At 37.9% G+C, this 26848-nt stretch overlaps 1 protein-coding gene across 9 annotated transcripts in view; it reads right to left on the bottom strand.

Moving 5' to 3' along the window:
• UTRN (utrophin) overlaps nt 1-26848 on the bottom strand; it is a 550217-nt gene that overhangs the window by 22749 nt on the left and 500620 nt on the right. For 8 of the 9 annotated variants that reach the window (XM_024747877.1, XM_024747875.1, XM_024747874.1 and 5 more), the window contains 4 exons: nt 11707-11843; nt 6777-6815; nt 6486-6551; nt 5333-5398 (listed from right to left, as the gene is read on the bottom strand). In XM_024747877.1, coding sequence (XP_024603645.1) covers nt 5333-5398; nt 6486-6551; nt 6777-6815; nt 11707-11843 — 308 coding nt within the window. The remainder of the gene's footprint in view (nt 1-5332; nt 5399-6485; nt 6552-6776; nt 6816-11706; nt 11844-26848) is intronic. The other variant, XM_024747879.1, reaches the window with a different exon arrangement.

The following is a 26848-nucleotide window of genomic DNA, read 5'->3' as shown; positions in this document are numbered from 1 at the left end:
AGCTATTCCATGACTGAACCAGCTCCCTACTGTGTAAGTGATGTGACTGCAAATATCCCTTAAAGACCTCATCTGTTACCCCGCGGTCAGAGCACATCCTAATGCAGCCAGAAGTAACCTGGTGAGTGGCACGGGCAGTCCTGGACCTTTTGCTTATGAGTACTGCTTGATACTAGGTGAGATCTTTGATTCTGTGAGTCTAATTTGAAAATCCAACCCTGTGTTATCACACTTTACTCTGATAAAGAAGGGACATGAAATTGCATCTGAGGTAGTGAGTTCTTAGAAAAGGTATCTCCTGAGCACTGAGATCAGAGCGATATAAAGAAGGAACTGAAAATAATGACTGTTAGGCCTGCAAAACAGCCAAAGCACAGGTTCAAATAAGCCACCTGCTGATTTACTTTGCTTCCTTTATCAGTAAACCTCCCTAATCTCACCACCTTTCTACTATCAAATGAATGAAAAAGGAGTGGGGGGCTTCCCTGGTGGCGCAGTGGTTGAGAGTCCGCCTGCTGATGTGGGGGATACGGGTTCATGCCCCGGTCCGGGAAGATTCCACATGCCGTGGAGCGGCTGGGCCCCGTGAGCCATGGCTGCTGAGCCTGTGTGTCCGGAGCCTGTGCTCCGTGACTGGAGAGGCCACAGCAGTGAGAGGCCACCGCAAAAAAAAAAAAAAAAAAAGGAGTGGGACTCTTTCAACACAGTTAGAAACTGGAAATAAGAAACATAGATGGGAAGGACTGAAATAAGCTATGGCAGCGTCCTTCGATTACCTGTCCTGCGAAAACACCATATGGCTGTGAAATAAATAAGGGAGCCTCTCAGGAGAATCTCATGCTTGCTTCTAAATTTAGAAGGGTGAGGATAAGATGAGAGAATGGGTTCTGCACCAATGCAGAGCAGCAGTGTTTGAAAGCAGAATCCAGGGACTTCCCTGGAGGTACAGTGGTTAAGACTCTGCACTTGCACTGCAGGGGGCATGGGTTTGATCCCTGGTCGGGGAACTAAGATCCCACAAGCTATGCAGTGAGGTCAAAAAAATAAATGAAAAAAGAAAGAAAGAAAGCAGAACCCAAAGCTCCTAGGATGCCCATGTAGCAAAATGAAACAGAAACCTAGCAAGGAGGTTATGTGCGTGTGTGTTTGGAGGTGGGGGAGGGTATTTTCCTGAGAGGGAGTAAATGGGTAATTTATTATTATACCCTAAACATAACTGTATTATGAAGGAGCAGAGACGGCTGTGAAGCTAATGTATCAACACTACAGGGATACCAATTAGCTGCTAAGGATAACAAGACTCTAAGTCAGTGATGCTTGGAGGCACTTCACTCAATTTAAATGAAGAGAGAGGCCATAATAAGAGAGGATTAAAAAGTACAGATCTAATAAATGGACAGGACAAATGGACAAAGCATAAAAATACAGTGCATATAAACTAAATAATAAAATGAAATAATAAAGCAATAAAAAAGTAAGAGTAGAGGAGAACATTTGTAAATATTTCTCAGGCGAAAAAGAGTATAGAAACTAAAAAGACTGAGTATGCAAAAAAGAAATAATAACAAAAGAAAAATGATCATATATATCCCAGTGAAAATGTTATCTATTCAGGATAAAGCATCTCAAGAAATCAGCCAGAAATCAAAACAAAACAGAAAATCATTTGTAAAGAAAGAAAAATGTTTAGCTTCCAACTCTCATAATATTCAATGTCCAAAGTCAACGGACAAGGTCTAGAGTCCTAACCTAGCCATTCATATGACCAACCAGGTCAAGTAAATGTACAGCAAAGCGCTTTGTCCGCAATTTCCTTCCTTTAAAGATTTTTTCTGTTCCAGGCTTCAGAGTTGCAAACAGCAATGCCAGTGCCAATCAGGCCAGCCCCCCAATTTGATCCTTCCACATAAACAGTGTTGCTCAAGGGCAGACGGCAGATGGAGTGAGACATCCTGATGGCAATGGCCTAAGGAGATGTCCTTAAGTTCCAGCTACTCAGATTCCCCAGGACTATCCTGAGTCCTGTCTCTTTTTGAGACATGGTTGCTCAATTCCTCCTTGAAAGAAAATTAGTACCCTTAAAATTAATGCCTTTAAATTGTCCACAGTCAGACTTTCAGGAGAAAAGGGAATATTGGGAATTGGGTTTATGTGGGCCCACATAAACCATGAGATTGATTCAGGTCTAGGCTGGCGAGGTAGCAACCCATGATGCATGGAGGTACGACGACTAATTAACCAGCTTCACAGAAGATGAACATTGTTAGGGGCCAGGGAGCTGGTTTCATTGACCAGTTTGAAGGACAGAGAAAGGCTCAAACTGCAGATACAAATGACTAAAGGGCCTTGGGTAACTTAGAGAGAATTACAAGTTCAAGTCTCAAAATTCACATCTCAAAGGCATAGGGCTTTCTTTTATTGCCTATGGCTGAGATCACCCAAAACCAAATTTGGGAGGTTGGGCCCAGCAGATGCTGAATTACAAAGTTATTATTGTAATACTTCTTCATCTTGTCAAGTCAATAGTACTGACTGGGGCTTCCCTGGTGGCGCAGTGGTTGAGAGTCCGCCTGCCGATGCAGGGGACACGGGTTCGTGCCCCGGTCCGGGAGGATCCCGCGTGCTGCAGAGCGGCTGGGCCCGTGAGCCATGGCCGCTGAGCCTGCGCATCCGGAGCCTGTGCTCCGCAACGGGAGAGGCCACGACAGTGAGAGGCCCGTGTACCGCAAAAAAAAAAAAAAAAAAAAAAAAAAAAAAAACTGATTAAAATGAAAATATTTTAAAGGTAAATATTATACATTTAAGGGAGAAAGAATGACCATTCTATGTCAAACCACTGGATTTTAGGTCCAGAGTAGGGTTTCGAGGGTTAAGTCCTTGTTAGCGTTCTCACTTGATGGAACCCCTGCATGTTCACAGGAAAAGAACCCCAGAATACTCAGTAGTTCAAACTGTGAAGGAGCAAAGAAATTCCAGATTGGCTTTAACAAAGTAAGATTTATTAACATATTCATTAAGAAAATATTAATGTACCAGTAACTGGAAAACAATTTCTCTTTAGTGATTTATACATTCTTACACTTAATTTAATCTCCCATAGAAGGGAGAATTTGGTTCCTTGCCTTTTCCAGCACCTCGAGGCCACCACATTCCTCCATTTTCAAAGCCAGCAGTGTAGCACCTGTAAAATCTCTGTATCTTACCTCTGCTTCTGCGGTTACCTCCCCTTCCCTAACTGACTCTCCTCCATCTTTCAAAGACCCCTGCAACTACAGTGGACCCACCTAGATAATCCGGGATAATCTTCCCATCTCAAGATCCTTAATTTAATCACTTGTGCAAAGTCCCTTTTGCCATGTAAAGTGACACATTCATAGGTTTCAGGGATTAGGATGCCGACTTCTTTGAGGGCCCATTATTTTGTCTACTTCAAATGCCCTCACCATGTTCCTCCCCTGTGGGAACACTTATCCATCTCCCCTCTAGCCTGTAAGATTCCTGAAGACAGATCAACCTTTATCTATACAGTATTGGACACATGGCAGTGGTGTGCTGCTAAGTGTTTACCAGCAGGTTCTCTACAAGATAAATATATAAAAAGGCCCTGATTTGTAGCATTTTTAATTCTATGGTTTAAATACCTTCCTCATGGCCAATTTAAGCTAATGACTTCACAGAATGTAGAGCTGCGAAAAGATACACAGTTGCAGCACACCACCTGATACCCCAAGAGCATAGATAATAGTAAAGTGAAGTAAAATAATTAGGGTGTGATGAGTTTTGAGTATTACTTTTGTTTTTATTTCAACCTAATCTATTGAACTGCAGGTGTATACAAATGAACTTGAATAACGGCCCTGTTTAACAAGAAGCTTACAAACTTCTTGAAATTGCCCCCAGCACGCTACTGCAAGGTAGGGTTACAATAAATATTTGCTGGATGGAAGAATGAGTTAAGATATCTGCTGATAGTATATTAACATGTATTCAGCTGTTAGTCATCTGATTACTGTCTTTTCTCAGGCACTGGTGCTAAATTTAAAAATAAATAGTGCTCATTCTAATTTGAAAATAGGAGAAACTAAATTTGAGCATTGCCTTTACTCTGTTCACAAGATGCAAAAAACACATTTTAAAGAATTTAAGTTTGGTTTTAATTATTTTGGTTTTAATGATTATTTTTAAATTTTATTTAATTCTTTAGCTATTTGTCAAACGTGGTAGAAGTCATGTGGATTTAGGATATTCAAGATGCTAACTACTTTATAAGAAATACATACTAGGAGGTTAAATATGAAACAAGCATTATGATATCTTGCTTTGGGAATTGTTCCAAACTCACAGTACATTAATAATAAGGTAAATCACTACTGCATTATTATATAGTATTAACTTGCTAATCTTTGAAATTTAAAATTGAACAATCTCCTGAGAGCTTTTATTTATAAGCTTAATGACAGTAAAACAATTTTTTAAAAATATTGACAAGAAGACATTCCATGTTAAGAGTGCCCTAAGGTATTTCAACTTGGCTCTCTCCATGATCTTTTTTAGTATAAAACACCTAAGAACCATGTTCTACAACTTTCCTGGTTACCTTACAGCTTCCCACCAGATCCAGACCACAATGAATCTGTGTGAGTCAAGTAAATTTGACACTATTGAAATCTTTTAGACATCATTCAGAATTTAAAATGTTAATTCCAAGGTGGTGGAGGGTGGGAAAAGTTCTAAAAGCAAGATGGCACACAACAGTGGGATAATCAGAGGGAAAATAACTGTCTAGAAAGGCTTTTAAAAAGTGTTCTTAAGTTAAGGAGGCTTTTCCTAGTTGCTAATAAAATCAGATATTGGCAGAGGAGTTAACACTTTTCAATGAAGAGTGGGGAAGAGATGTCCAAGCCTGTGTGGGTTATAATTATTAAATGGCAGAGACTATGGAGAAAATGTGAGCACACAGAAGGAAGAGAATTTTACAGAATAGCACATATTCTGTAGAATTACATTTGTTAAATTAACAAGAAATATCAGACAAATGGAATGAATATCTATACCTGTATTTATAAATAAAACAATCTGATTTTCCTGAGACAGATGAGTGGCCAAATGTAGGATTTTTTTCAGTAACTTATACGAAACTAACTAAATAAACATATCCAATTTATACTATCATGGCTTGAAAGCATAAAATCTATGTAGACATTTTTATAACCACACTTATCAGTTTTGATTGGGATCAAAATTCAGGGCTGCAATCAATGAAGATTATATCCGACAGCCATAATACAAGAACTAGCTTTCCCAGGCAGCACTAATTTCATGATTTACTTACACACTTCCTGTGGTAGAGCTGCTATCAGTGAGGAAAGACCCATTAGTCCTTTCCATCTGGGCCAGTCTGCAAAATGAAAATAAGGAGGTTAGAGAATGTGGCCATATAGGGCATAGTCGACTGGTACATCCTCAGTGTTCCTTAAACTGTCCTAATTCTCACAAAATACAGAACGGCCCAAATCCCCCAGCAAGACTTTGAAATTAAAACATCTAATGTTGAGCTATATTTCTATCACCACTGCCTTAAGGCCTGGAGACCTTTATTTTATACCATGTTACTTAGTCTCCTAATAGACCTAGTCTCAGAATTGACCTCCGAGACCCTTAGGTCAGTCTTCATTCTCACACAAATCTGATTATGTTCCTCTCGTGTTTAAAGACTCTCCATGACTCCCCTTTACCAAAGGACAGAATCCTACTCCTTAGCAGGTGGGCCCCCCATTATTGGACTTCAGCTTCTGTCCCTTCATTCCTTCTCATCCTTTCCCCTTTCTCTACCTGCAATCCTTTAAATAAACCACGTTCTTTCCTAGCTCAATGCTTTTGAGTATGTTTTTCCAATGGTCCAAGCCTGACTTTCTCCCAAAATTTCTACTTGGCCTAGACTCAGTTCAAATGTTACTATTTTATGGCGCTGGAACTAACCTTTTAAGGCACAGGTAGTAACTAGCACTGCCGATGCTTAGTGTATATTTTTTTCCTGAAAGTTTGTACATACCATCAAGACCAGCCTATACTCTATATTGTTTGGGGACTCTAAAATAAACCCCTATAATAAAGCTTTAGCATACATTTAATTACATATTTTAATTCATATGTGCACCCTCTCCTGAGAACACTTTCAATCCCTACTTTCATTCACTGAAAACTGGGTTACATTATCTAAACCCTGCTTGTACGGTGTTTGGGTTCTCATGAGCTCAGTAATCACATCCCATGGAGATTTAGTCCACAGAATGTATAGCAGGTGTTTGGTAAAGTGCAAATTACAACATGGAGAGATGAAAGCCCAGCTTTCAAATATAATGGAATCACGACTTCTGCCAAACTACCTCCCTTAAATCAAGGCACGTTAATGATATAAGATTAATACAGAAAGAGATACATTCTGGGTGGCAGTGCAGTGGAGGCTTCCTATCAGAGTTTCTTACCGTGTAGCATACTGTTCTATTCTTGAATGGGTATCATCATGAAACAGCTGAGGAGACTGTGAAGGGCTATAAGAGAGAAAGCAAATAAACAGTTTTATACACAAATGTTGACAGATGTTACTTTAGGAATGTTAGCTTAGTTAAATGATGAATCTGACATGCAAAGAAACCACTAGGATTGTTACCCAGGGGGCAGAAGTATTATTTTAGAACAAGAGCTTAGTAATCACCCCATGCTGATAAAGCTGATCAGAACATCAGTCTTGTGCATATGGAGCTGCGAATACTCACTCATAGTGCTCTGGCCACAGACTGATGAGTGCGATAGGACTGCAAAGAGGGCAGAGGGAGACAAAAGTCATAGAACAAACACTTTAGAGCAATTTAAGACAAAAGCAGTGGGCGTAGGGGTGGGGGACATTCTCAATTGTCTTCCACTCCCATGTTTGGTTGCCCTGAGGTCCACTGTGACAAAATCAAAACTAACAAATGACTGTCTATTCTAGAAAAGATACTGTGTATTCAAGTGCCTGCAGGGGCCTTTTCACAGATATTACAGGATATTTGTTATAGATAGCAAACACATCTTTAAGTAATCTGATTGAAAAAAGAAACAGAACGCTCTAAAATACCTCAAAGTTATGTAAACAATAATGTTCCATAACATACCGAAGGGAGATGCAATCATATTTTTGTTTTTCCTGGTGAAGAAACTTGATCAGAATGGTAAAGTTAAATACCGAAGACTACATTGTATATTGATGGCAGAGTTGCAATGAGAATGTTCTGAATCTTTGCTCAATTTTAAACGTAAAAATCCAAATCCAGGTGTACACAAAGTATCTCAACCTCACAGATTCACTGAAAAAAGATGCGACGCTTTCCTCTACACCCGGCCAAAATTCTCAATTATCCATAAAACTGAAAGCAACTTTTCTAGATCGTGATACACTCACTGTCTTCAAACAAAAATTTTATCCAGAAGTTCTATCTAAGAAACTGACAAAAGGAACATTGCTTGAATCAGGGCTTGAGACTGGAACTTGATTATTCAGTATCCCTCCTAGCCCTGGGGGTACACTCCAACCTCCCAGCACTGCCTAGAAATCCCGAAGACTCCATGTATCCTTTGAAAACAAATGATCCTAATTAAAAGCTAGTTGAAACGCTAACCTTTTTTACTGGAGGGGAAGGAAGAGGAGGGAATACTGATGAAGGTGGAAATTTTAAATTCTAAAGAAAATTAGTTTTCTAATTAAGTAAAATCTCCTGCAAAAGCTAATGCTGATTGAAACAAAGAGGAAGAAAAGTTTAAATTATTCTAGATCTACTTGATTCTCCTATTTCTATTACAGATACACACTCAAGAAAAAGTTAATGATCTCATTATCTCCTACTGGGAAGCAAAAGTTGATGTCTGCATAGCAAAGGTTAAAAGAAGATGGAAGGTCATCTTATTGGGATGGAAAACTGAGACTCTTTGGACCTACTTTCAAAAACAGGCATTTATTCAGTCTGTGTTTGTCAGAACATCTATACTGTAAATAGACTTAATTACCCATGTATAAAATAGATACAACAACAATGAAACAAAACAGTATTATTCAATAGTCTTTTTACATCACTTTTCATTAACTCTGAAATATGTATGGTAAGTGTCAGGTAAATGATTTGCTATACACTTTCTAAAAAATAGGAACTGCTTGAGAGACCATTTCTAAAATTCAAGTGTACTACAACATTCGCTGTGAGCTTTAAATGTAAGAAACATATGTACTTTTTGATCTTAATTGAACTCAGAAAAGCTTTGTGAAACTGCTTGACTGGTTCCTGTAAGGTTAATTCAGTTAGCACAATAGTGATTCACTGAACTAAGATAAGAATGGCAGAGGCAGAAAGCTGAATTGAAGTTTCTCAAGAGAAAGTTTTTTATATATTGTGAAAATTTCTAAGAAAAGGAATAAAGATTAAAAAAACCCAAAAGTTTAGGCTTTATTGACTTCAAAGTACCTTGATTTGCAGAAAAAAATGTTAAGTGATAAGCTTTTTCATTTAATTCTAGAAGAGGAAAACTGGGCAATATTCTCCCTGCATTGTTAGAATCTATGATTAAAGGGGGTTAAAAATAAGACCAATCTATGTGTTAGCCCAGACTTCATAATGTGGCCTATCCCTGCTTTCCAGAGTAGTGTTTGAACAGAGTTTGGTTAATCACACACTAATATGGAAGGAATCTGACTCTACTAATGTTATATGAAATATAACCCAGACTTTCTTTGAAGAACTTCGTGACTCCTTTGGTGCCTTAAATTCTCAGCAGACTGTTCCTCATGCTTCCAACCTTTTTGCCTTCTGAAGTCCATTTCTCCCCAGGCAGAGTAAGTGCAGTCCCAGTGTGGTCTAACATACAAATCTTCAATGGCTCCCCACGGCTCTCAAGTAACCTACAAACACCGTGGCATGGCCTACAAGGTCCTTCATTATCTGGTTCTTGCTTTTCTCTCCATTTTCATTACTTCCCATCCCAGTTTCTGAAACAATCTTGTCTTCAGGCTTTTGAAAATGTTTGCCTTGGCTTGAAACTCTCCCTCTCCTCCCCAGGCACCAAACACTGAGCGTTTGGCCCTATTACTCTTTCAGTTCTCCAGGTTAGCTGTCACTTCCTGCCAGTGCAATGCCCCCACAACCATAATTCTACTTACTATGAATTGGTTCTTGCTACAGTAAGAACTTAAAAAAACATGAAACTCATCTACTCCACCTTAACCAATACCAGGGAGAGGTGTCTATTTTACTCCTTTTAATCTTCAGGGAAACCTTTTTGGCCAGTAAATCTCACTCAATTCTCAAATTTCTTTGTCACTCTTTGAGCCTGTTTCTCAGGTTTATTTTCAACGGTAACTCTTTCATCAAGCTCTACACATTTATTTTGATTTATTTTTTGAAAAAAAAAATCTTGCATAGTTATAAAATTAATCGAATAAGCCTAATCATGGATTTGTTTACCTTCTTTTACTAATTTTCCCATAAAACCCCTCCACGCACGCATGTATAATTACTGGATAGGGGATAAGACCTTACATTTTGCAGAGATGAAAGAGAAAGAAGCAAAAGAAAATTCTAATCAGCTTCATATATAACTTCAACACATTTACCACTTTGCTGGTTTTTCTCCAATGTTCTCTTCCCACAAATAGGAGAATAAATGAAATCAAATTTTTTACTACCCACTCATGTAAATTGTTACACCAGAAGATTAAGTGGCCCTGTACTGGAAAGGGCTCAGTAGAAAAATGAACTATACTGACTCCAAGAACGCATCCTAGGAGTGAAAAAAGAAGAAAACCTGCCCAATGTATCCAGTAGCTCATAAATCTTTTTCAGAAACGATCTTGTGACATCTGACTTAATCTTACACTCCTTCTTTTCTTTCTCTTGTTTTCCTCTCACTGACAATGCTGGTAAATTTATGTTAGCTAAAATGAAGCATCTTCAGAGTTACAGACAAAAATCACAGCACGAAATTATTTGGCACACTTTTCTGTTCTTTTTTACTTTCACTGAGTCACCCAGAATAGAATGATTGATGTCAGTGATTGTTTTGACAGTGAAAGGCAAATTATCAAAATTGCTTAAAAGGAGTTTAAAAGATCTATTTATCTGTATGATTCATATGAAGGATGCAGATATCTGGGACATAAATGGTCCCAAATGGTTTATCCAAAGAGTGAAAGGCACATCACTATTTCAAACCTATCAAAGTATCCTATAAATAAAAGCACTGTGTGATAATTCTATGCTTCAGGCAACTACTCCAAAGGTTATTTAGATCTGATACCAAGATAAGTAAAATTTTGTCTTTATTAGAAGGTGTTCAGCATAGTTAAGCTATATATTGGATACTAAAACAAATAATGTATTATCATATACTTTTGAAAAAAAAAAATCTACCCACAAAACAGAGGACCAAAAATATACCTTTCCTTATGGATTTTAAGTATTTAAGTAGTGTCCTTTAAACTGAAATTGTTTCAATAAAATTTCTTCTAAAATGTACTGTGGAAAAAAATGACTGGGAGGCATATATCCTAATTGTACAGAATTTGAAATCAAGCAAGGTTATCAAAAAGTTTGAATTTCTTGGTATGCTTTAAATGAGTATGTGGTATTTTTATCTACATATACAGCTGCTTTATATTTCTTTCTGCTGCACACCCATAATGTTACCTATAGAGGGATAAAAATACCTACTATGCTTTGGCTGTGGTCTTTCTTCTACTTCTTAGCAGTTCAACAAATTAAAAAAAAAAAAACTGCACATAAATGTAGCAAAGCCCCTGGTCTATAGGGTTTTATATGGAAAAAAAAATTGGACTAAATAGTCTATCCCTCTATTTTGACATCTTTGAGACATGGACTGTCATAATACACTGGACGATTACTATTCTCTGATTATCTCTCATATACACAATAAAATGAATTATGAGTTTTGAAGGTTAAATGTCAACACATTTTTATACTTCTTATTACAATTTTCTCTACTATATAACGTAGGAAACTCCATACTTCACACTTTGGAGCTTCTCTTCTGTAGTTATTTGAGAGGGCATATTTCTGTAACTAGAACTTCACTATTCTTTACGACTAGGCACTCTGCTATGATTAGCAATAAAAGTTAATTCCCCCCAAGATTCAAGCACAAGAAAACTGCCTTGGCAGGCATATTTATGCTGATATTTTTAAAAAGTGATTCAAAGATTTAAAATCATATTTATTTTGATCTTGATGTATAATTGTTTAGTAATTTAAAATTTGCTCTTTCATTTCTTCTGGCTCACTTTAAAATTTCTTGTTCTTTTCATTTCAGGCTATAAATTGCTATTCTCTGCTTTATAATCCCAAAGTAATTTTGTTACTTGAAGCTTTGTTTCATTTATGTTTGTAAACTCAAATTATATACTTTTAAGAAATTTTGTCTATTTCATGTTTAGGAACACAGGCAAAATTAAACCTGGAAGTTTTGCTGTGCCATCAAAAGCAAACAGTCAAAATTCATGTTGTGAAGACTGATTCCAAGTTTATTTTACCTCTTTTAAAATGAAACATTTTACCAAAACACAAATTCTTTTTTGGTATCAGATTTCTCTTTTGTCACTAACATAAAAGTAGCAGATATCAGAGCATATACAAATACAAGTTTTAACAGTAAAAGTAAACTTACGTCTCTAAGTTGTCACCTTCAAGAACTGTCTGGACAGGCAGGTAGCCAAGCCGAGGATGTTTGGCAAAGTATTTCTTCGATCTGAACTTATTCTTCAGCACCTTTGTGAAGTCCCGTACATCTTCCCCAGATGTTGTCTATGAGGTTGAAAAAATCACACTTTTCTCATTAAAATGGAAGGAAGGAGACAACTATCTACAATCAAATTAGAGTAGATGTAAACTGATGCAATTACATGACCACAGTTTCAGTAGCTTTATGTATTTTTGGAATAGCGCACAAGGTCATAACACATGGCACTCAGGACTCATCATTAAATATATCCAGCAATTAGTTTACAATTTTAAATTTTCTGTTGAGCATACACCATAAGTAGATAATTTCCCCAATATGTTAAAAATCGGGCCTAAAAGTAAAATTAGTTTTGGCAATCTTATTGGTTGATTCCTTTCACTAAAAAAGCTGCAATATGTTACTAAACATTTGGTGATGATGAAGTATTCTGGATATTATATGGTTTTAACTAAGGTGAATAAATCAGGCTGAGCTATATATACAGCCTGTACAAGTCAACATATATTGTAATCTAGAAAAGAGAAATACACAAGAGAGAAAGTGCAGGGCCACACTGGTCATCTGTATTGCAAGAAATACTGTCAGATTCTTGTTCTTTTCCAACCATACAAATATATAATTATTCGACATGGACTGAATTAATAATGGCCATATAAAATGTGACTTTTTAAAGAAGCATTTCAAGATGACTAGTTACTAATCATTTAGGGTGAGGTGGGCTGAAATCTACCCCAACTCCCAAGCCCTCATCCACTCAGTGAGCCCCAGTTTTCTACTCTGTATCATCAATTCTAGTTTTTTGGGGAATATGTTAAACAGACATCAACTTTAGTCCTTCTGAAAGTGTATTTAAAATATTGATGTGTGCAGAACTGAACTGAAACCTTGGTCATCTGACTCCTAGCTGGCTATCCCTTCTACAGCTAGACAGACCTCATGCCAACCTCTTTACAAAGCGAAACCAGAGGACTTTTCTATGATAACAAACTGAGTACTAAATATATTGACTTACCTGCCACCTGCTTCCCTCCAGGACTTGCACCCTCCCCATCTGTCTTTTCCCTCATGACAAGCATGCCCAAGACTCATGCAAATAGAAGTTTAACAAAATGTAATTATTTTTTAAAACAACTGAATTGAGTCAACGCTTATGTGGTTTTGTTACTTTCTATTTGCTCCCATTCCACCTAAATATGTCTTCTAGTAAACAGTTAAGGAAACTTTTGATTCTCTAAGCTTGCAGAGCAGAGAGAAAACATAAATCAGCCCAAGCTATTTATACATCAATCTTAGCTTTATTTAAAAGGATATGTATAGCAAGCAAAGCCCACATTCTCAGTAGGCCTTGCTATCAGACCCACAATGTCAAATCTTTTCCTGAATAACAAAGAAAAAACTATATAATACCTGCAGTTATATAGGTACAGACCCTCCCAAATATAAAGTGTAGAAAATGAGCTATTAACGGGGGAAAAAAAAAATCCAAGGCACTCTGTAGAGGAAAAAGGGTTGCTATAAGAGGATTGTTTGGGGGTATTAAAATCTAACCAGGCAGAACACAGTTGGGAGTAAAGAAGGCAATATTTAGAGACACAATGCCTGCTACAGAGAATAAAGCCAAAAGGATATATCACTACTATAAAGGACATTTGGACTTTTAGCAATGGGTATCACAACCACAGATCATTAAGTTTATACATATGTTTATCCTGAATGTTTTGGTAAAGAGACAAAAAAAGGAAGAAGCTTTCCATGATAGAAATACAAAAAGAAGGCCCCATGCAATAATAAGCATTTATGACCCAATTTATTTCTATGTCTGTCCTTAACACACTGTTAATATACAAGGAGATAAAGAAGTAACGGCCTCCAGCTTTTACTTGGTCCATTTCCATCTGGCAATAAGAAGGTTTTTATTGCTCGGGCCAGTGATTTTCAAGCCATATCCAGGTCTTTAACTCAGGCAGCCCTGAGTGGGGCGGGTGGGAGAAAAGGCCAGGTGGGCAAGGCACCGGGCCACTTCCCCAGTCTGCCTCAGCCAGGACAGCGTACAATACAGTGGCCTTTAGTATATTCATGGCGCTGTGCAACCATCACCACAATCTAATTCTAGAACATCATCATCACCTCAAAAAGAAAGAAAGCCTGTACGGATTAGCAATCATTCCCACCCCTCTCCCCACCCCCATCTCCTCCCCTCAGCCTCTGGCAACCACTAATCTACTTTCTGTTCCTGTGGATTTGTCCATTCTGGACATTTCTTATAAATGGAATCAAATAACATGTGGTCTCTTGTGACTGGCTTCTTTTACTTAGTATAATGTTCTTCTAGCTTATCTCTATTTTGGTTTCAATGTGAACTCTTGCTTGGGAAAAAAATGACACATCATTAAAAGTACAAGTCCAATTCCGCATCACACATTCTTTAGCTAAATACATTCAGGACATGGAAGAACAAAGCAAAACCAACCGACCAACAAAAAACAAACAAAAAACACCTACCTGCCTCCCAAAAAGTTATAGCAGGGGTTTCAGATAATGCTCAAATTTGATATTTAGAAAAAATGAGTGCGTTCTCATATACAGCGCTAATGAAAAAAAACTACCACCAGCAGTTGTAATCTAAGGGCACTAAATTCACTAATGCCATAAACTTTATGCAATATTAAAAGGAAAAGTGAAAAGTAATTCATCCCACAGGAATGTGATTCTTTAGCTGGGATAGAGCCAAGAAAGTGAATTATGCCTATTTTCTCACCAAAAAAGGTTAAAATAGGGTATTCCCTGGCAGTCCAGCGGTGAGGATACTGCACTTCCAATGTTGGAGGTGCAGGTTCAATCCCCGGTCAGGGAACTAAGATCCTGCATGCCGCATGGCGTGGCCAAAAAAAAGGCTTAAATATATTTGTACATATTTGATCTAATTTCCTATCTAATAACAGTACCTAATATTTCTCTGTTTGAAGCAACAGTTTGGTAAAAAGCTGAACAGAGGACCACCCACCTAGCATAATGAATATCATCAAACTCAACTCTGTCTCCATGCTAGTATGGAGACAGAGTTATTCTTGTTATTTTTAAAGCAAACAACTATTGATATTATGATACGAAGATGAAATCGAAAGGATCATTCATTACTACAAAAATTATCCAGCATGTTAAGTTATCCATGCATTTCTCAAAAGACTAGGTTTTCACTTATTGCTGTAAGAAAAGAAATAAAAAGAACAAAAGACTTTGTAGATCTCATTAGATGTAACGAGGGTAATATATTAGCACAGAAGTCTCACCTTATAAATAGCTTTCTTTCAATCTTTTTTTTTTACTATCAAGGGCAGTGAGAGTATCATCACTATTTTGACCCAAAAGGAAACTGACACTAAGGCTTTCAGGGATTCAGATTGACAAGGTCAGTAAGGCAAGAGCTGCTCTTGCAAACCTGGGTCTTTTCACCATACCAGAGCTATATCACGTCTCCATGAAAAACGGAACAGTCTTAAGTTTTGTAAGAAAAAGAAGCCATAGCCATTGACTAAACTATTATTATAGTCTGAATTTTGCCTTTATTTTAAATAAAGTACTACTACTAAGATACCCTATGGCTGAGTTTTACAAAATTTATATTGAAATGTCATTTTATAACTTTCAAATTGCATATATAAGAAATGTTCAGTGCAAGTACAATTAGAAAAAAAATACACATGGAAGAGAAAAAGGATAAAAATTAAAATTGCCAGCTCTTCTGTCACCCAGAGATAACCACTCTTCAAATGGCTGTAATTGGACTGTTTCATTTATTTATTTTTTATTTTATTTTATTTTATTTTTTCGGTACGCGGGCCTCTCACTGTTGTGGCCTCTCCCATTGCGGAGCACAGGCGCCGGACGCTCAGGCTCAGCGGCCATGGCTCACAGGCCCAGCCGCTCCGCAGCATGTGGGATTTTCCCGGACCAGGGCACAAACCCGTGTCCCCTACATCGGCAGGCGGACTCTCAACCACTGCGCCACCAGGGAAGCCCATGGACTGTTTTATTTTTTAATCCTTTTTATTGCAAAATAAACCACAGATATATAAAACTATATACAACAGGCACCTGGTTTAATAAAATAAATTATATGGTGAATACCATCCAGTCAGGAAATTGAACTTTTTTTTTTTTTGCGGTACGCGGGCCTCTCACTGCTGTGGCCTCTCCCGTTGTGGAGCACAGGCTCCGGATGCGCAGGCTCAGCGGCCATGGCTCACGGGCCCAGCCGCTCCGCAACATGTGGGATCTTCCCGGACCGGGGCACGAACCCGTGTACCCTGCATCGGCAGGCAGACTCCCAACCACTGTACCACCAGGGAAGCCCAGGAAATTGAACTTTGTTGGACATTTCAGAAGCCTCATTCCAGTCATAACTGCTTCCCACCTCTCTAAAACCAGCATCCTCATTTTTACAATAACTTCCTTGTGTTTTAAAAATAGTTTCATCACTCCAATGTTTGTCTCTAGATACTATAGTTTAGTATAGCTCATTTTTTAAAATCTGTGTATTTTAAGTCACTTTTAGTCTACCAGATTTCTTCTTCATACTTGCCATTTCATTACAATTTTTCTGTTGGAAACTCAGGCAATTCAACCTGTGAAGTTTTCAAGAGTAGGATTTTGCTGGTTGCATATTTTTGGTGCAGTTTAGCATGTTCCTTTGGATATCCTGCAAATTGGCAGCTGGATCCAGAGAATGCATGAGACTCAGTGAGACTCAGGTTTGCTCTTTTGGCAAGATTATCAGCGGTGTTTGGTAGGATTATAGGAGACACGTGATGTGTGGTCATCTCTCTTACATAATCCTAGTAGCTTTCATGCTAAATGCCTATATCCATCCAATGAGGGCTTTAAAATGGTGATATTCTAATTCTACCATTCATTTTTAGTTGAAAAAAATTTTTAAGGACATCCCCCTCATCCATTTAGTCACTCAATAGTAAAGTTGATACAGGAAAGGCAGGATTACATGTTTGATTTTTCTCTTTTATTGACCAATTTTCCCTGTAATGAATTGGTTTCCTACCATCTTCCAAAGAAGACCAATTTGAAATTGTTTTAAAATATCATTATGAATTCATACATTAACATATTTGATGAGTTTTGATCTACTGCAATTACTGTTGACCCTTGAACAACATGGGTTTGAATGACACGGGTCCACTCATACACAGATTGTTTTCACTAAATATGTACTATAGCACTACACAAACTGTGGATGTGGAGGGCCCACTGTAAAGGTTACGTGGATTTTCCACTCTCCAGGAGGTTGCTGCGTTCAAGGGTCAACTATATTATCATTATTGAAGCTCAAACTGTCCCATCTTTGGCCAGTAGGAGCCTCTTCCTTGTTGTCCCATTTTGTTTAAGTTCTACTGGTAACAATATAGTTAATGCTCTCCATCAGCCCGTAGGATGTTATGTCTCTAGTTACTTTGGTCTCTAACAAATTCCCCAAGAAGTGCTCATAGGACCAATATTACCTGAGCTCTTATATGTTGATGATGCATTTCCTGTGTCCTTTGCTAGTTACTAGAAAGTTGGTTTTTCTGGATATGAAATCCTTAGCTCATATATTTTTCCCTTGAGTTTCTTAAGTACGTTCCTCCATTTTCTTTCGGTATAAAGTATTGCAGTTGAAAAGTCTGATAGTTATTTAATTTTCTTTCCTTTTTAAGTCATTTTTTCCTTTTGTTTAAATGACCAAAGGATTTTTTTTTTTATTTTAAAGTCCATTAATTTTACCAGAATATGTCATAGCGTTGATCATTCTGAGTTAGTGTTCTCAGGCATAATATACTCTTTCAGTGTACAGATTCACTTTTTCTTGTTCTTCTGGGGTTTTTTTTTTTTTTTTTGAGGGAGGAAAGATTTTCTTCAAAAAGATTTTTTTGGAAGTAGACTTGATTAGTTTTCCTTGTTTTTAAGTTTTATTTTACTGTTTTATTTTTTATCTTTGGCGACCCCATGACGCATGCAGGATCTTAGCTCCCCAACCAGAGATCAAACCCACGCCCCCTGCAGTGGAAGCATGGAGTCTTAGCCACTGGACCGCCAGGGAAGTCCCTTTAATTTTTATTTTTAGTGTTTGTTCTACCTTATCTTGGGTTTCTTCTTCAGGGACTCATACTATCCATACTTCCAGTCCTTTTTTTTCTGGCCTATCTTCAGTATTTGTCACTTTCTCTTGAATCCCTTATATTGCTTTCTTCACTTCTTTTTAAGTTTTAAGGTTTGCCTCTTATTCACCTTCTATTTCTTTTATGGTATTTATCTGCTCTGTTTATTAAGACTAAAATTAATTAGTCTCAATTTCTGAAATTATTTTTCTTTTATTTCTAACTCTTTCCTATGTTCTGTTACCCCAAAATATGCCAAAGGGGGCGTATTGATTAAATTAATTGAGAAACAGCCAGGGCAAGAACAGTCTGACCCTATGCTTTGTCCCCCTGAAAGCAGGAAATAATCTTCCATGTAAAAGGTACCCTCCCTGCACCAGGACACAGAGAAGCATCCTTCCTTATGGCTAGAAATAGGGAATTCAAGGCTGAGAAAGCTGTGGGAACCATCTGCTTAGATTCTTCCGTAACTGGTAGCCAAGCCAAAGTTTCTTTGTCTTGTCGGTTCTTCACAAAGTTATTGGGTTTTTTTTGCCTAAAAGGTACAAAACTGCCTGCTTTGGTCACTTCTTTGAGTCTCTCGTATGCACAAAATTAAACTTTGATTTTCTCTTGTTAGTCTGTCTCACGTCAATTTAATTATTAGACCAGTCAGAAGAACCTAGACGGGTAGAGGTAAATTTTTTCCTCCCCAACAATATGTAGCAAGTTTTGTGACTGGTGGTGGTTTGTTACCACCTAGATTTATTTGGAGGATATCCCATTACCTAGTTTTGTTGTAAATATTATCCAGAGGTTTGGTTTTGCTGTCTAGATCTCTGCCTCTTTTTATGTAACTACTTTACAAATGGGAAGAAAATGGCAAAGGCAAAAGAGATTGAAAACTCTGAAGTCACTGCTACCACCATCTCCCCCAAATCCTTCTGGACTCATTTTTAACAAGCACATAAGAACTCTCACATCCAAATGAGGACTGTCCTTCAAATTGTCATTTTTGGAAATCTAATGAAGGTGACTCACTGTGAAAAACATTTAAAAACTGAACCTACACAGACAAGTGGGTATGTGAATACTTTAAAATATACTTTCCTCTGTTATGCTGCTATTAAGAAGCAGTGAGATAATATAAAATGTAGCCTGGCATAAGTCTGTCCATGTAACTCTCTACCCAAATCCCAAAAAATCCTGTGTAAGCTGGTATGCAGCTTTTATACAGCAGGTTCTTATTCGTTATCTACTTTATACATATTAGTGGATATATACCAATCCCAATCTCCCAGTTCATCCTACCACCCCCGACCCTGGCTTTCCCCCATCGGTGTCCATATGTTTGTTCTCTACAGCTGTGTCTCTCTTTCTGCGTTACAAACCGGTTCATCTGTACCATTTTTCTAAATTCCACATACAGGCTTTAATGTACGACATTTGTTTTTCTCTTTCTGGCTTACTTCACTCTGTGTGACAGTCTCTAGGTCCATCCACATCTCTGCAAATGACCTAATTTCGTGCCTTTTTATGGCTGAGTAATATTCCATTGGGTATATGTATGTATGTGTGTGTGTGTATATATATATATATATTATATATATATAAACAACCCGCATCTTCTTTATCCATTTGTCTCTCGATGGGCATTTAGGTTGCTTCCATGACCTGGCTATTGTAAATAGTGCTGCAATGAACATTGGGGTACATGTGTCTTTGAATTATGGTTTTCTCAGGGTATACGCCCAATAGTGGGATTGCTGGGTCATGCGGTAATTCTATTTTTAGTTTTTTAAGGAACCTCCATACTGTTCTCCATAGTGGCTGTATCAATTTACATTCCCACCAACAGTGCAAGAGGGTTCCCTTTTCTCCACACCCTCTCCAGGATTTGTTGTTTGTAGATTTTCTAATGATGCCCATTCTAACCTGTGTGAGGTGATACCTCATTGTAGTTTTGATCTGTATTTCTCTAATGATTAGTGATGTTGAGCAGCTCTTCAGGTGCCTCTTGGCCATCTGTAAGTCTTCTTTGCAGAAATGTCTATTTAGGTCTTCTGCCCAGTTTTTGATTGGGTTGTTTGTTTCTTTAATATTGAGCTGCATGAGCTGTTTATATGTTTTGGAGATTAATCCTTTGTCTGTTGATTCATTTGCAAATATTTTCTCCCATTCTGAGGGTTGTCTTTTCGTCTTGTTTATGGTTTCCTTTGGTTTGCAAAAACTTTTAAGTTTCATTAGGTCCCATTTGTGTACTTTTGTTTTTATTTCCATTACTCTAGGAGGTGGATCAAAAAAGATCTTCCTGTGATTTATATCAAAGAGTGTTCTTCCTATGTTTTCCTCTAAGAGTTTTATAGTGTCTGGCCTTACATTTAGGTCTTTAATACATTTTGAGTTTACTTTTGTGTAGGGTGTAGGGAGTGTTCTAATTTCATGCTTTTACATGTAGCTGCCCAGTTTTCCCAGCACCACTTATTGAAGAGACTGTCTTTTCTCCATATATCCTCTCCTCCTTTGTCATGGATTAGTTGACCATAGGTGTGTGGGTTTATCTCTGGGCTTTCTATCCTGTTCCATTGATCTATATTTCTGTGTTTGTGCCAGTACCATATTGTCTTGATTATTGTAGTTTTGTAGTATAGTCTGAAGTCAGGGAGTTTGATTCCTCCAGCTCCATTTTTTTCCCTCAATATTGCTTTGGCTATTCGGGGTCTTCTGTGTCTCCATACAAAATTTAAGATTCTTTGTTCTAGTTCTGTAAAAAATGCCTTTGGTAATTTGATAGGGATTGCATTGAATCTGTAGATTGCTTTGGGTAATATAGCCATTTTCACAATATTGATTGTTCCAATCAAAGAGCATGGTATATCCCCCCATCTGTTTGTGTCGTCTTTGATTTCTTTCATCCGTGTCTTATAGTTTTCTGGTCTTTTACCTCCTTAGGTAGGTTTATTCCTAGGTATTTTATTCTTTTTGTTGCAATGGTGAATGGGATTGTTTCCTTAATTTCTCCTTCTGATCTATCGTTGTTAGTGTAGAGGAATGCAAGAGATTTCTGTGCATTAATTCTGTATCCTGCAACTTTACCAAATTCACTGATTAACTCTAGTAGTTTTCTGGTGGCATCTTTAGGATTATCTAGGTATAGTGTCATGTCATCCACAAACAGTGAGTTTTACTTCTTCTTTTCCAATCTGTATTCCTTTTATCTCTTTTCCTTCTCTTATTGCTATGGCTAGGACTTCCAAAACTCTGTTGAATAATAGTGGTGAGAGTGGACACCCTTGTTGTGTTCCTGATCTTAGAGGAAATGCTTTTAGTTTTTCACCACTGAGAATGTTGTTTGCTGTGCTTTGTCATATATGGCCTTTATTATGTTGAGGTAGGTTCCCTCTATGCCCACCTTCTGGAGAGTTTTTATCATAAGTCGGTGTTGAATTTTGTCAAAAGACTTTTCTGCATCTATTGAGATGATCATATGGTTTTTATTCTTTAATTTGTTAATATGGTGTATCACATTGATTGACTTGTATATATTCAAGAATCCTTGCAGCCCTGGGATAAATCCCACTTGATCATGGTGTATGATCCTTTTAATGTGTTGTTGGATTGTGTTTGCTAATATTTTCTTGAGGATTTTTGCATCTATATTCATCAGTGATATTGGTCTGTAATTTTCCTTTTTTGTAGTATCTTTGGTTCTGTATCAGGGTGATTGTGGCCTCGTATAATGAGTTTGGGAGCGTTCCTTCCTCTGCAATTTTTTGGAAGCGTTTGAGAAGGATGGGTGTTAGCTCTTCTCTAAATGTTTGATAGAATTCAACTGTGAAGCCTTCTGGTCCTGGACTCTTGTTTGTTGGAAGATATTTAATCAGTTTCAATTTCATTACTTGTGATTGGTCTGTTCATATTTTCTATTTCTTCCTGGTTCAGTCTTGGAAGGTTATACCTTTCTAAGAATTCGTCCATTTCTTCCAGGTTGTCCATTTTTTTGGCACAGAGTTGCTTGTAGTAGTCTCTTATGATGCTCTGTATTTCTGCAGTATCCATTGTAACTTCTCCTTTTTCATTTTTTAATTTTAGTTTTATTGCTCTTTGCTATTGTTTTCTTTGTTTCTGTTTCATTTATTTTTGCTCTGATCTTTATGATTTCTTTCCTTCTACTATGGGTTTTGTTTATTCTTCTTTCTCTAGTTCCTTTAGGTGTAAGGTTAGATTGTTTGAGATTTTTCTTGCTTCTTGAGGGAGGATTGTATTGCTATAAATCTCCCTCCTAAAACTGCTTTTGCTGCATCCCATAGGTTTTGGATTATCGTGTTTCTGTTGTCGTTTGTCTGTAAGTATTTTCTGATTTCCTTTTTGATTTCTTCAGTGATCTCTTGGTTATTTAGTAACGTATTGTTTAGCCTCCATGTGTTTATGTTTTTTACTTTTTTTTCCTTGTAATTGATTTCTAATCTCATGTTGTGGTCAGAAAAGATGCTTGATATGATTTCAATTTTCTTAAATTTACTGAGGCTTGATTTGTGACCTAAGGTGTGATCTATCCTGGAGAGTGTTCCATGTGCACTTGAGAAGAAAGTGTAATCTCCTGTTTTAGGATGGAATGTCCTATAAATATCAATTAAATCTATCTGGTCTATTGTGTCATTTAAAGTTTGTGTTTCCTTATTAATTTTCTGTCTGGATGATCTGTCCATCGGTGTAAGTGAGGTGTTAAAGTCTCCCACTATTATTGTGTTACTGTCGATCTTCTCTTCTATAGCTGTTAGTAGTTGCCTTATGTATTGAGGTGCTCCTATGTTGGGTGCACGTATGTTTATAATTGTTATATCTCCTTCTAGAATTGACCCCTTGATCACTATGTAGTGTCCTTCCTTGTCTCTTGTAACATTCTTTATTTTAAAGTCTATTTTATCTGATATGAGTATTGCTACTCGAGCTTTCTTTTGATTTCCATTTGCATGGAACACCTTTTTCCATCCCCTCACTTTCAGTCTGTATGTGTCCCTAGGTCTGAAATGGGGCTCTTGTAGACAGCAGATATATGGGTCTTGTTTTTGTATCCATTCAGCAAGCCTGTGTCTTTTGGATGGAGCATTTAATCCATTCATATTTAAGGTAGTTATTGATATGTATGTTCCTATGACCATTTTCTTAATTGTTTTGGGTTTGTTTTTGTAGGTCCTTTTCTTCTCTTGTGTTTCCCACTTAGAGAAGTTCCTTTAGCATTTGTTGTAGAGCTGGTTTGGTGGTGCTGAATTCTCTTAGCTTTCGCTTGTCTGTAAAGCTTTTGGTTTCTCCATCGAATCTGAATGAGATCCTTGCCAGGTAGAGTAATCTTGGTTGTATGTTCTTCCCTTTCATCACTTTAAGTATATCATGCCACTCCCTTCTGGCTTGTAGAGTTTCTGCTGAGAAATCAGCTGTTAACCTTATGGGAGTTCCTTTGTAAGGTATTTGTTGTTTTTCCCTTGTTGTTTTTAATAATTTTTCTTTGTCTTTAATTTTTGTCAGTTTGATTAGTATGTGTCTTGACGTGTTTCTCCTTGTGTTTATCCTGTATAGGACTCTCTGCATTTCCTGGACTTGGGTGGCTATTTCCTTTCCCATGTTAGGGAAGTTTTCGACTATAATCTCTTCAAATATTTTCTTGGGTCCTTTCCCTCTCTCTCCTCCTTCTGGGACCCCTATAATGCGAATGTTTAAGCATTTAATTTCCCAGAAGTTGAAATTTTGTTTTATATCCCCATATATTAGCCAATATTGACAAGAACATACTTGAACCTGATACTTTAAAAGTAACATGCGGGCTTCCCTGGTGGTGCAGTGGTTGGGGGTCCGCCTGCTGATGCAGGGCGCACGGCTTCGTGCCCCGGTCTGGGAGGCTCCCACATGTCGCAGAGCGGCTGGGCCTGTGAGCCATGGCCGCTGAGCCTGCACGTCCGGAGCCTGTGCTCCGCAACGGGAGGGGCCACAGCAGTGAGAGGCCCGCATACCGCAAAAAACAAACAAAAAAAGTAACATGCACTTGTTTAAAAACTGCAAAAATGCAATACAATCTGTTTTAAGTGTTGTTGACTTTTAATAAGCTTTTCCCGTCCTCCTCTCTTCTCACCAAAATCTCAACGAAACTCTCAGAACAAACTAGTCCTGTCCAAACTCAGTTCATAAGCAGAGAATTTTGCAATGATTGCATCCCTAACAATTTGAATGCTGGGAGTAGCTGATGTTGCTGACCTTTCTAGCAATAAAATTTTACAAATATCTCATGCCTTCTACCTGAGCTAACATGACTCTCAGACCATCTTCTTATCTGGGCTAATGCTTCAGTTCCTGATAGCTATATTTACCAATGGGTAAGTATTCTCTCTATTGACTTTCCCCACTTCCCTACTTTTCCTACATGGATTGGGCCACTGCCCCTCAGCAGATGCATAGAGCCTCTAATTACTTTTCTTTCCTGTTAGCTGTTAGCATGACTCTGTGTCTACTTATGAACACATTCCCCTACATGTTGTTCATAACTGCAATTTCATATTGCAGTTATGAACGAGATGAGTACTGTTGCTCCCATGATAACACCATCTCCCCTACAATCCTCTCCATCATGGGCTGTAAAATCAAAGGCCAAGAATAAAGGAGGTTTATACTATTTCCCCCTTAGCCTCAGCTTTAACATCTACTAAAATCGATATGCCTATCCATTCCCCTTTGACAGCACTTGGCCAGACGCCGCTATCATCTGTCACTTCTAAAGACAAACTGATGATCTTCTAAACACCATCTCATCTCCAAAACCTCCTATGTCCCACTTCTATCACATACTGGGGTCTGCCCACACGTCAGGCTTCATCATAACTCAAAACATCTTTCAATCCCAAATCTTTAACTTGGAAAAAACTTCCACTAACTCAAACCTTTTGCCTCTTACTCCTAATTCTTGCCCCCATCATCTTAATCTCTAGCCCCTCAACCCCCTTTGGTTTCTTCAACATGAGGATAGCCCAAATAAATCCCAGTACCATTAACACCTTTGAATCGTGCAGCCCGTGGCCTTCAGTCGCACCTACCATCTTTTAATTTCAAAGCCATTGAGCAATGATGGAGTCACGGACTGCAAATCCTTGCCAACCAACCTCAGCTGCACTCTTGTGGCAATGGAGCAGTCAATTTACTCACCTCTTGGTGACTCATGCCTCCCCCCAGTAGCATTCCCTTTTCACTCATACTTAACCCTATCCAGCTCTCTCTCACTGTCAGCAATTGCATGAACTCTTATAAGTCATATGTGAAATTCATCACCCTCGCTCTTTAATTTAAAGAACTATCTACTTTATGCCCTACCATATAAAAACGCTTCTAATTTGAATTAAATTTGGTTATTTAAAATAGAGAATATAGACTTAAAAAAAAAGATCCAATTATGGTAATTTTCACTGTGAAATTAAATGATCATAAACTCTTATTCCAATAAAAAAGAAACTTAAAATTTGAATATCTTTAACATAAAATGTAACTATTTTTAGAATAAATGTTAATCCTGGAATTCAAACATACAGTGCACAGGTAACAAGAAAAAAATTTAAATATTATCTTGCTCTATAAGCTTACTTATTCTTCAAAAAATATATATAGTCCTGTTGAATCTGTCCACATAAAGACCTCTTTTTCTCTTTCATTATATGTTTTCTGTATCTCTAGTCCCCAGCAAAATGCCTGGTATATAACAGGTACTCAACAAATATAATATTCCAGCAAGCATACAGAAAATTCCCCAAATGGAGTTAAACCACTAAATCCAAGCCACTAACTTTGAACAAATCCTTACCTTCTCTAAGACTTAGTCTTTTTTTAAAAAATTAAGGATGAGTTAGTTTCTTAGACTCTTTATAGCTTTAATATTCTATAAATAGTATTTATAATGTCAGATATGAGCACATAATGTACCAGAATTAACTAAGCATAGTAAGAAAAGTATGAGTCATCCTTGTCCCAAGGAATTAAAAAGATAGTTGAGGAGGCAAAAACACCAACACAGAAAACAATACAAGATAACACGGAATCAAATACTAACTGGTAAAGTAGGGGCTACTGTTAGAGGCCACAGAATGATGTGTTTTGGTGAGGGGAAGCTAGAAGAATTTGGGAAGATTTCACACACATAGTAAGAGTCAAGCTGTTTTTGTGAAAAAGTGGGATTTGGGGCTTCCCTGGTGGCGCAGTGGTTGAGCGCCCGCCTGCCGATGCAGGAGACGCGGGTTCGTGCCCTGGTCCGGGAAGATCCCACATGCCGCGCAGCGGCTGGGCCCGTGAGCCACGGCCGCTGAGCCTGCGCGGCCGGAGCCTGTGCTCCGCAAAGGGAGGGGTCACAACAGTTAAAGGCCCGCGTACCGCAAAAAAAAAAGTGGGATTTGAACGAATGGAGAGATAATGGTAACAAACATTAAATATAGTCTATCTCGGGCTTCCCTGGTGGCGCAGTGGTTGAGAGTCTGCCTGCCGAGGCAGGGCACACGGGTTCGTGCCCCAGTCTGGGAAGATCCCACATGCCGCGGAACGGCTGGGCCCGTGAGCCATGGCCGCTGAGCCTGTGCGTCCGGAGCCTGTGCTCCGCAACGGGAGAGGCCACGACAGTGAGAGGCCCACGTACCACAGGAGTTTGCTACCAAGAATGCCACGTTTAATATTAAAACACAGATGTAAATAAAATTTAATAAATTAATTTTTCTGAAAAAAGTATAATTGTTCTGTGCTAATAAATTCAACATAATGTATTTGCTTAAAAGAAAACAAAGCAACAAAAAAGATACGGTTAAGTGATCTTGAAAGGGATTTTTTTCCAAATAAGGTTAAGTCTAAATAAACTGAATACTTTTAGACACTAGCTAATTCAAAAGGAATATGTTAAAGCAAAACCAAATAAACAA

Source organism: Neophocaena asiaeorientalis, unplaced genomic scaffold (genome assembly GCF_003031525.2).
Source record: "Neophocaena asiaeorientalis asiaeorientalis breed wild unplaced genomic scaffold, Neophocaena_asiaeorientalis_V1.1 scaffold123, whole genome shotgun sequence".
Taxonomy (NCBI): domain Eukaryota; kingdom Metazoa; phylum Chordata; class Mammalia; order Artiodactyla; family Phocoenidae; genus Neophocaena; species Neophocaena asiaeorientalis.
This window is presented reverse-complemented; position numbering and strand designations above follow the sequence as displayed.